At 45.1% G+C, this 10,080-nt stretch overlaps 1 protein-coding gene across 2 annotated transcripts; it reads left to right on the forward strand.

Annotated features, from left to right (window-relative positions):
- The first annotated feature begins 1,369 nt into the window (after window positions 1-1,369).
- Window positions 1,370-7,564, forward strand: LOC146389426 (uncharacterized). 2 transcript variants are annotated; one of them, XM_084911054.1, is made up of 9 exons: window positions 1,370-1,513; window positions 5,206-5,502; window positions 5,592-5,766; window positions 5,860-5,916; window positions 6,012-6,157; window positions 6,283-6,366; window positions 6,467-6,651; window positions 6,781-7,026; window positions 7,117-7,564. In XM_084911054.1, exons 2-9 carry the CDS (start codon window positions 5,216-5,218, stop codon window positions 7,452-7,454), a joined length of 1,518 nt encoding a protein of 505 aa, XP_084767180.1. In that variant the 5' UTR covers window positions 1,370-1,513; window positions 5,206-5,215; the 3' UTR covers window positions 7,455-7,564. The 2 variants fall into 2 exon arrangements, with proteins under 2 accessions (XP_084767180.1, XP_084767170.1); XM_084911044.1 differs by lacking the exon at window positions 1,370-1,513 and adding an exon at window positions 4,803-5,090.
- The last annotated feature ends 2,516 nt before the right edge of the window (window positions 7,565-10,080 follow it).

Below are 10,080 nucleotides of genomic sequence, written 5' to 3' on the forward strand. Positions count from 1 at the left end.
CAGAGGAGGAGCAGGGAAGTGACGAAGGAGGACCAAAAGGATCCTTCTGTATCTTTGGGTTTGCAGCAATAAGCAGGTGGATTTTTAATGTTTCTAACTGTCTGCACAGTTTCCATGCTGCTATTTTTTAGCTTTGGGGCCGTTTTATAATAGTTTTGTCTGAGGTATTTAAGCTTCTATTTGTTCATCCAGAATATTGTTTAGCTGATTCTATATGAGCTCGTTCCAGTTCTTTCAGTCAGTCTGTTGCTTCTCTCCTGATCATTTTCCCTGTTCCTCATAAATCCCAAGGGTGGGGCCCGTGGGTCCATGTTAGAGTCTGGACACATTTCCAACCTGAAAAGAAGAAATGACAGTCAGTTACCTTTGTGTGCAGCAGAAATGCCTCCTGGGTGCACTGGAGATAGAAAAGCACATTCCTCACTTATTTTAAAGCTAATGCATTCAACAGCATTTCTATAAAGTCAGACCTGATTTTTATTTGGGGGGGGGGGGGGGGGGGGGGGTTGCTAGTTTCACCATATTTACTGATTCCTCTCAAACAAGTAAATCTCCTCATGAACCAACTCCATCATATTAAGCCCATCTCTCAGCATAAACATTAATGTCATGGGTTACTTTGATAACTCCAAACTACAGGAGGTCAGAGGTCGTTAGGAGCTCCCTGGCTGTGAAGAGGCAGGAGGCGAGCTGTGGGAAACCCTTTGACAGCTGATAAGGAATTGTAAATGCTTTTCCTTGGAAGACGGCAGCTCGTGAAAGGCAGATGTGCAATGCTTTTGTGCTGTGTGAACGACCATCGTTGAACATCTATAATCCAGGTTTAAGATCCCTTTTCAGAGGCGTCTCTCTTCATGCATGAGAGACAAAGGTGCCACCCTGTCTGCTGGCTTTGTTATCTTCACACCTATGATTAGGTAGAGGATGATTAGGGGTCCATAACCCTCTTGGGGACTCTCCCATATGGCTTAAATGTGGGACTCTCCATCAGTAGCTCCTTACACTACGCTGAGCTGGATGACTGAGAACCTTCACAGACATACTTCCAGGTGAATGTAACCCTACGGAGAAACTACAGCGAGAGTAAACCGGCTAACGTTGGCGTTTTTACAAGCATCAGGTAATTTCGTGACTTTTCTATCAGGTGAACAAACTGTGCATGCATATTCAAAGTTAAATGCAGAGTCTCTGCTTTCAGAAACAATTGGATTAGTTTCAATTGAGCGAACGGTTCAAAAGTTACAGTGATTTAAAAACACGCTGCAAAAACCTGTTGGATTGTGAGTTTCAGGCATTAAAATGCAATTCTACATCCGGGCACTAGCGGGCGCAGAGCGCGATGGTGGTACCGAGCAGTGTTTTGGGGCGCAGAAGAAGAATTTCACAGAAAGAACTTCCTGTTGTGAAGCTAGCGCCAGCACAGCATGTGTGTCTTTTGTGTTCACGGTCTAAAGAAGATTATTGTGTTTTCGTCTACTTGTTACCCAGGCTGACAGCAGCTTCACTGCCTCAGGTTAGTAAACACGCATTACAATGAATGTGCACGGCGCACCTCACAGTACAGGATGTTGTTCGGTCATTCGCACATCTCGGTAAAGGATGCGGGTCATTGTGTGTACATTGTGGGTTTAGGCTGCAGGTTGATTGATGCTAATGCTAGCTGACTTGGCTAATGCAGAATACAGTGGAACCCCGACTTACGAAAACCCCATTTCACGAAACATTCAAGTTAGGAAGGCACTGAACGGCAATACTTCTGCCCGTGTTACGGCAAAATGCCCGCGTAACGAAATCCGCTGGCTCTGATTGGCTGAGCCTACAATGCCCACAATGCCTTCCGAATCATGTGACAACCCCTTGGCTTCCGTACTTGCGCTTCGCTGTTCCACTTGAACCAGCAGCTAGCAAAATGAAGCGTAAAGTGCTGTCGATGAAAACAAAGAGAGAAATTATTGATAAGTATGAGCGAGGTGTGAAACTTAGTGCTATTGCACGCGAGTATGGCCGAAATCCTTCGACCATAGGAACAATTCTCAAACAAAAAGAAGTCATCAAAGCAGGTAAACCTTCAATGGGCACCACCATCATGTCCAAAAGGAGGACCCCCATACACGACGAGATGGAAAGGCTTCTCCTTGTTTGGATTAGAGACAAGGGAAAGACTGGCAATACCCTCACAGGGACTATAATTTGCGAGAAGGCGTCCTCAATTTATAATGATTTAGTAAGTAAGGCAGCTTCCGATGAGCAGCCAACGGCATCGACGTCCTCGCAGGAGGCACCCCTAACCTCCCCAGAGTTCAGGGCATCGCATGGGTGGTTTTATCGGTTCAAGAAGAGGACTGGCAACCACTCCGTTGTGCGTCACGGCGAGGCAGCAAGTTCCGATCACAAGGCTGCCGAAGACTTTGTTAAAAAATTTGAGAAACTTATAAATCAAGAAGGCTACATCCCCCAGCAGGTATTCAACTGTGACGAGACTGGCCTCTTCTGGAAAAAGATGCCGCGGCGTACGTACATCACCGCGGAGGAAACACAGATGCCAGGCCACAAGCCCATGAAGGACCGTCTTACCCTCGCCCTGTGTGCTAATGCCAGTGGGGACTGTAAGATCAAGCCACTCCTAGTGTACCACTCAGAAAATCCGCGTGCCTTCAAGAAACACAAAATTTTAAAGGAGAGGCTCGAGGTTATGTGGAGGTCCAACCCCAAGGCCTGGGTGACCCGACAGTTCTTTGTCGAATGGGTCAACTTGGTCTTTGGCCCTGCTGTCAAGAAGTTCCTCGAGGAGAACGATCTCCCCATGAAGTGCCTGCTGATCATCGATAACGCCCCCGCCCACCCCTCTGGCCTCGAGGACGACATCCTGGAGGAGTTCTCGTTCATCAAGGTTCTCTTCCTCCCTCCCGACACGACCCCTCTCCTCCAGCCCATGGACCAGCAAGTGACCTCTAATTTAAAGAGACTGTACACGAAACACATGTTCAAACGGTGTTCGGACATAACAGAGAGTACGCAGCTCAGCCTCAGGGAGTTTTGGAAAAATCATTTCGACATCGTTGCATGCCTCAAGTTGATTTCTTTGGCATGGCGGGAGGTGAGTCGTCGAACGCTAAATTCTGCCTGGAGGAAGCTGTGGCCTGATGCTGTTGCCCCTCGAGATTTTGAAGGCTTTGAGGGGGAACCTCAACCTGAAGTCAAGGTTGAGGAGATCGTAAATCTCGGCACCGCCCTGGGACTGGAGGTTGACGAGGAGGATATAAACGACCTTGTGCATGAACATCGAGAGGAGCTGTCAACGGCAGAGCTGCAAGAGTTGGAGGCGATGCTGCACTCATCAGTACAGCAACAATTCACCGAGGAAGAGGAGGAGGAGGCCGTCATACCATCGGCCGATATCAAGGACATTCTCTGCGCTTTTCAGAGGGTGGCCGCTTTTGTCGAACAAAATCACCCTGAAAAGAACTTTACCGCTCGTGCTATAGAGCATTTTGGTGACGTCTGCCTCTCCCACTTCAGATCCATTTTGAAAAGTAGACAGAGACAGACGTCGTTGGATAGATTTTTCACAAAGAGGCCAGCAACAAGTCAACCTTCAGGTGAAAGTGTGCCTTAGAAGGCGAAAAGCGATGAAAGTAGCAGTAGTGATTAGTTCAAAAACATAAAAATGCACAAAAAATATAAAATAAAAAAATTATACAAGTTTAAAAAAATGTAAGTTTTACTTTTAATGTTTAGAGTGTCATGTACATGCAGCATATGTATGCATGCATACAGCTGACACATATATACACTTACTCCTCTAATTTTGAGTTATTGGTAATATTTTTACCCAAATGCGATACTTCTTAAAATACAAGCAGACATTACAAAGAAAGCTGAAGTGTTACTAATTGTGTGAAAATGTCTGAATTGTTTTTTGTTGCCTTTCTTTTTTACTTGTAGTGTTTTAGATGTCAGGGCTGTTGGTGGATTAAAACTTTTTGTTAATAAAAATGTTTTCTCTGATCTTTAATGTGCACTTCAGTGTCTGTTGCACTACCTCCTGATGTTTAAAGCCTGATTAATCTTTGAATTAAAAAATCAAGAACTTTACACCCTAATGTTATGCCAGTTTCCCCCGTGGTGGTGCTGTATGTATGCATGCATATGCTTTCTTCAGCCTCCACCACCAAGAACTTCATCTCCAGCCAGCATCTTCTCACTCAAAAGGCGCGATGGGTGCTTCGATTTACGAAAAACCGTCGGGAACAGATTAATTTCGTAAGTCGGGGTTCCCCTGTAGTGTGTTGCTGGACTTAGTCCCAATATGCGTGCTTGTGTGTATTGGTGTGTGTACTGTTCGCAAAGGTGCTCCGACACTTTCGGAGACGGTGTCTCAGATTAACTGGTGTCTCAGATCAGTTGGTGACAGTCGAACAGAAGTGTTGCAGACTTGCTTTTCAGGAGCTGCTACCAACAAACCAGCAAATAAACACTAAATATTTCATCTGTGACATTTGTGAGGTTCCCTCAGACACACTCCGCCAGTCTTGTTGCTGTTAACAACAAAATATTAAAAAATCCACCATCTGTTCCACCGTCACCAGTTAATCTGGAACACCGGGTGATTTAACGCTACTCCGTTTTCATACTTGGAAGTATTAGCATGTTATTGACTTGGATACTATATTGTTTTAAGCCATTGTGAATGTTTGTTCATTTTAAAGTGAAAACGCCATCTGCTTTTGGCACAAAACTATCGAATTTGCAGCTTCGGTTAAGTGGGATGGTTTGTCAGACGTCACCGTAACATCATCCTACGGTAGGACCGTTTGTCAAACAGTGGTTACATGATGTCTGGAGACTTTCTGGTTCAGTTTTGTTTGTTTAGCAACTTTTGTTCATTTACGTAACTGCTGTTTTAGTCATGGCTTGTTTTCTTTGCGTTTGCTGGTTGTAGAAATGGTTTCTATGAAGCGTTTCTTTTAGCTGAACGAACTGCTCGTGTGCGTGCATGTTTTATACATGTGCTAAAGTTAAATGTCTTTGTGCAGAACATTGTGTGCTTTGGAGAAACAGCAGAGGATCAACAAAGGTTCAGTTTTAAAGTAGCTACTGCTCGGTGTCCAGTGTAGCGACATAGCTAGCTTTGCATCATACAGAGACATGCTACTGCTGCTATAAAGTGATGTGCAGAGTTTGTCTCTCTCTTTGTATTTGCAGTCCAAACAACATGGAGAAAAACATTGTGTACTGCCTGCTGTGCAACAAGCCCCAGCTGTCCATTTGGACTCACCTGAGCAGAGTGTGCCTGAAAGACGGCACAGCACAGGAGAGGGAGCAAGAAGCTTCCAGAGCTACTGCCTCCCAGAAGCTGTTTTCCAGGGAAGGTCGACTCTGGAGCCTCTCGGAGCTGCAGGAGTTTTGCAAGGACGCAACATCTTGCACCAAACTCTGCAGTCGCCTTCAGAGTCGTGGCTTTATCGTCACAGACACTCCCCAAACCTGCCCAACACAGAGGTCTGATGAGCTTGTTGCCACTCTGGCTCACACATACTGCAGGACACATACGCACTTTCAACACTGTCTTACTGTCACCTTTGCAACAGCTCTGATAAGAAGGAAGTCCTCGCCGTGGCCAAAAAGGACATCGAGTATTTCCACCAAAAGCTTGCAGGCGGTGATTGCATCCCCAACGTTGCCATGACAACGTTCAGGCAGTACTGCGAGGCCATCCTGATGTTACAGCACGGACTGACAGCAAGTGCTGTTCAGGAACTTTCTGTAAGCGCCGCCAACAAAAACAGTAAATTATAAGTGATAGTTGATGGAAGTGTGCATCACCCTGAGCTCCAACACTTTGTCCCACACACACAGGTGCAGGACTGGATGGAGCGAAGGGCAAGCTTGAGGATGACCATCCAGGAAGAAGAAGTAAGTCCTTTGTTCTCAGCAGCGACTCTCTTCCTGCTCTGTCTGGACCCTGGGAGGTGATTTATAGTTGTCATTGATGGCTCTTGTCTCTGCAGCTGTTGGAGTGCTACTTTAAGAACATCCGCCCAGTGTGCTTACAAAACCAAAGAGCTGGCAGTGACGACGGGGGCAGGTTCTTCCTGGGAGAAGGTGGGGTCCCTCTGACCAACCCAGGAGGAGATGTACGGCGCCTGAGGGCCAGGTGAGTGCTGCACACACTGGATCCATACTGGCAAACCTTTGCCAGTGTGGTCATGACACTCAAACACACGTGTTGCTGCGTTTGTTGGTGGATGTAGAACTGCTTCACCTTTCTAATTTGGTTAGATACCTGCGCAGCGACACTGAGGATCCTGCTGCTGGGTCAGCATCACACTCAGCAGGAGGAGTAGAAACCTCGGGACAGGCCAGGTATGCTTTTCGTTTTTATGTTACCCACTAGCACAAGAAAACCTGCGTTACAAGTTTCCACATACAAACTATTGGTGGATTTCTCTCTCGCTCTGTGTAGGCCCATTTCCACAAAGCGCCCACCACTCAGAGAATGGGATGCCTTCCAGCGGACCTTCCCAGTAACCCTAAATGGAGAGCCACCTTCAAAACGCCGGTGTGTACAGGCTGGTTTTCCACACCACCGAGCCCACTACCGCAAGTGGAGGGAGCTTCAGCTTAAGCAGAGAGTTCAGCACATCCTCGGTAAGCCCGTCATGCTAATGGACGCCCTGCCTCCATTATTTACAGCTCTAATATATACAAATAGCTCAGTAATACTTCACATCACAGAGGATCAAATATATATGATTGACTCAGATGGTTGATTTGCAGTATTCCTCACGCCTCGCTCTGGGTCAGGGTGTGCCAGAAGAGGCAACGCCCCTCAGCGTGCAAGAGTACGGACGGCATTAGATAAGGAGACCTGGAGCACCAACAAGCCCACTGTTGATGCCGTCCTACAGGCCTGGGTTGCTCCACAGCCCAGGATCCAGGACAGCCCGTCCCTCATCTCCTCGATTTCAGAGCAGAAATGGAAGGGCCTGGCTTTGAAGGACTTCGGGGAGGAAAAGGGCAAAGGTAAATGCACCTATCGTTTGGACCACACCCTCTTTTGACAGCAAGTCAACATTTCTAAATAGCTTATGATGACTTCCTGTTTGCTCGCAGGTGTCATCGCCCTGATGCCCTTCAACAAAGGAGACGTCGTCTGCGACTACCACGGGACGTGCATCACCAAAGCTGCAGGGAATCGGAGGCTGCAGTCAGGGTCTCTCTTCTTCTACAGGGACGAGTGCCACAGGGCTGATCCCACTGCGTCCCCCTGTGCCTGCCACCTGCACAAGGACTCCTATGGAAGGCACATGAACCATTGCCAAAGGAATCCAAACGTGAAGCCACAAAGGTTCACGATGAACTTCCCTGCTGGTCCTCGGGAGAGTGTGCTGTTCATCGCCCTGAGGGACATCGCGGTTGGAGAGGAGCTCCTGTGGGACTATGGAGTCTAGAGATGGCACCGTGTTTTATGTCCCATATCCTACATTTGGATTTCTGCCCACACCGACATGACTCCAATAGAGTGTATTTTATAATCAATAAAACTGTGTTTTTTTTAATATATTGCTGTGTTTTGTATAAGTTCAAACTCAAAACACTAAAGCTATTCTGTTAGACCTGTATGCAGGAAATACACTGCAGCCAAAACATTTCATAGTTCATCAATACTGACCAATATAATAAACTTAAAGCTGCACCATCCTCCATATTCTGGTGTTTTAAAGAGTACTTAGGTTGTTTAATATTACTGCTAGCTAACAGGGTTGGCAAGTCCCAGCAAACAAAGAATAATAGGACCCACCCTCCACCTCGTGATGCTTAATCGACGTAATCAACTTTAATTTGATGCAAATGCACAGAAATCAATTATTTTTCTACAATAATTAAATAGATTCAACATCTTTCTTCAACAGAAGTGCAGACTGCACTGGTGGTACCTTCCCAAAGGAAAAAGTACTACAGCTTACTGGGACCTAATAGTTACTATATACAATAATGGATTTCTATACATTTGACATCAGATTAAAAACTTTGGTTGTAAGATTCAGATCATTATTTAATAAAAGTTGACATTTTAAATAAGAATAAGAAAGCAAAGTATTTCTTCGTGCCCCCCTCTCCCTGTTAATGCCCTACCTGATTATTGATCAGTTTGATGATTGAGGTAGCAACAGGAGAGGGAGGGGGAGAATGAGAGAAGAAGAAACAGCGTAAAGACAGGATAACTCCAGCTTTGTGTCTTTGTTTCATTGTACCTGAAGTACGGGACAAATTTCATCCTGATACGAAACTTTAAAGTTCGACCTCCTCGGCTGTAATTGGTCCAGCCCAGAGTCAGTCATGACCAGTTGGCCAATCCACCACCTTTCACCGTTTATACCGTTACAAACTAATAACAATAATAATGATAATAATAAACATGGGCCATAAAAACTAAAAAACACCATCGACGGCCGATGGACAGTCCAGCTGTGGCTCCATATATCTTTCTCAGAGGTGAAATGCCCGTTGACTCGGTCCATCCCTGATGGAGTCTCCCATAAATCCTTTGGCTGGTTTTATGTTTGATGCTTTGCTTGGGTTTTGTTTTGTCTGACCTTTTCTGATTAAAAAAATTGAGCTCTCATGCAGCATTTAAACATAATGCTTATGTCCCTGATAACTAAACCAATAATAAAAACTATTATGAATAAAATCAGAAATAAATCGCAGGCCTTTATATACCACTGGAAACCCTGTCGTGACAGCTGCAGTGGACACTTCAGGGCTCAAACTTCAACTTTCTCCGATTGGCTCCAACCTTGACAGGCTCAGCCTGCTGCTACCAACAACACTAAGTTTCCTCCACCGTGCACCTCAGGCCTCTGCAGTTACTGATGATCATCAGCCCTGGTTGGAGATCTCCAATCAGAACACCAAACACTTCGTTTTAACCTGAACTCACTCTTTACATGAACTTTCAGCCCAACACTAATGTGGCCCTAAGCTTAACTTCAGTTTCACACCACTGTGTGTAAACCCAGCTCCACGTGAACCCTCAAACACCAAACTAATGTTTTTATGGTCATTTTCATAAAAACATTGGAGACCACATTTAACGTAATTAACAAAAACATCCATGCCACACCATTAAAAACAGGCTTTGTTACAGGAAGTATTTCAGATTTGACAAACATTGTTCAACTCATGAACAACATTATAGAAAACTTACATTTGAGGGGAATGTCAAATATGAACAAACATTTATTTTTTTATGTCTTTCTTGTTTTTACAAAAGGACATGAAAGGTTTAAAGTGACAAAAGTTCAAAACAGTTCTTACAAAACACTTAAGCAGAAGGTGTTACGGCCCAGTCTGGGGGTGCAGGTATGCAACACAAGGTTTATAAGGAAGTGACCCCGCCCTCATCGTTCTATGGAGACATGGAGCCAGCCATGAAGAGAGGAGGCTCTGTGCTGTGGGAGTGTTTAGAGTTTGGGTTTGCCAGCTTGTTTCTTTTTGTTTTGTGTTTATTTTATCTGAAAGCGTGAAAAACGTCAAATGTCTCAACAAAATAAAAATGATAAATATCATAAATTTACTTTAGAACGACTTTGGTTTGACTCTTTACACGTAATATGTAGAATAAATATATACGAGGAGCACAGGAACCAAAACCTAAGACCTACAAATACAAACCAAACACAGTCACAAGAACAAGATGAGGCCACAGATGAATAAGAACACAAAATCAAACACAGGACTGTGACTGACTCAGTGTCACCACTGAAGGAGCAACATCTCTGCAGCTATTCAAACCAACACCTGTTCACCATCTCAGGTGAGCCCTGACCTGAAGACGCCCTGTGACAGCTCCAAACTTTGTCAGCAAGTTCGAAACAAAACACACATAATACAAACACGTGTTTAGAGGTTGAAATGCAAGTGTTAAAACAAACAAAAGAAGAAGAAACCTGGATGACTTTTATTTCTCACTCAGATTCTCTCCTGTTGTGTTCCTCAGTGTGGCTCCACGTGTGACCGTCTGTCTCCACAGAGAAGGATGCTGTCCAGGTGAAGATCTCTGATGGGCGTGTT

This window comes from Perissodus microlepis, chromosome 3, assembly GCF_051167445.1.
Source record: "Perissodus microlepis isolate ML-2025 ecotype Zambia chromosome 3, ASM5116744v1, whole genome shotgun sequence".
In the NCBI taxonomy this organism is placed as follows: domain Eukaryota; kingdom Metazoa; phylum Chordata; class Actinopteri; order Cichliformes; family Cichlidae; genus Perissodus; species Perissodus microlepis.

Coding starts and splice junctions, on each gene's coding strand:
- LOC146389426 (XM_084911044.1), top strand. CDS start 5,023: ATGTCTTTGTGCAGAACATTGTGTGCTTTGGAGAAACAGCAGAGGATC. Junction 5,503..5,591: donor CAAACCTGCCCAACACAGAG/GTCTGATGAGCT, acceptor CCTTTGCAACAG/CTCTGATAAGAAGGAAGTCC. Junction 6,652..6,780: donor GAGAGTTCAGCACATCCTCG/GTAAGCCCGTCA, acceptor GTTGATTTGCAG/TATTCCTCACGCCTCGCTCT.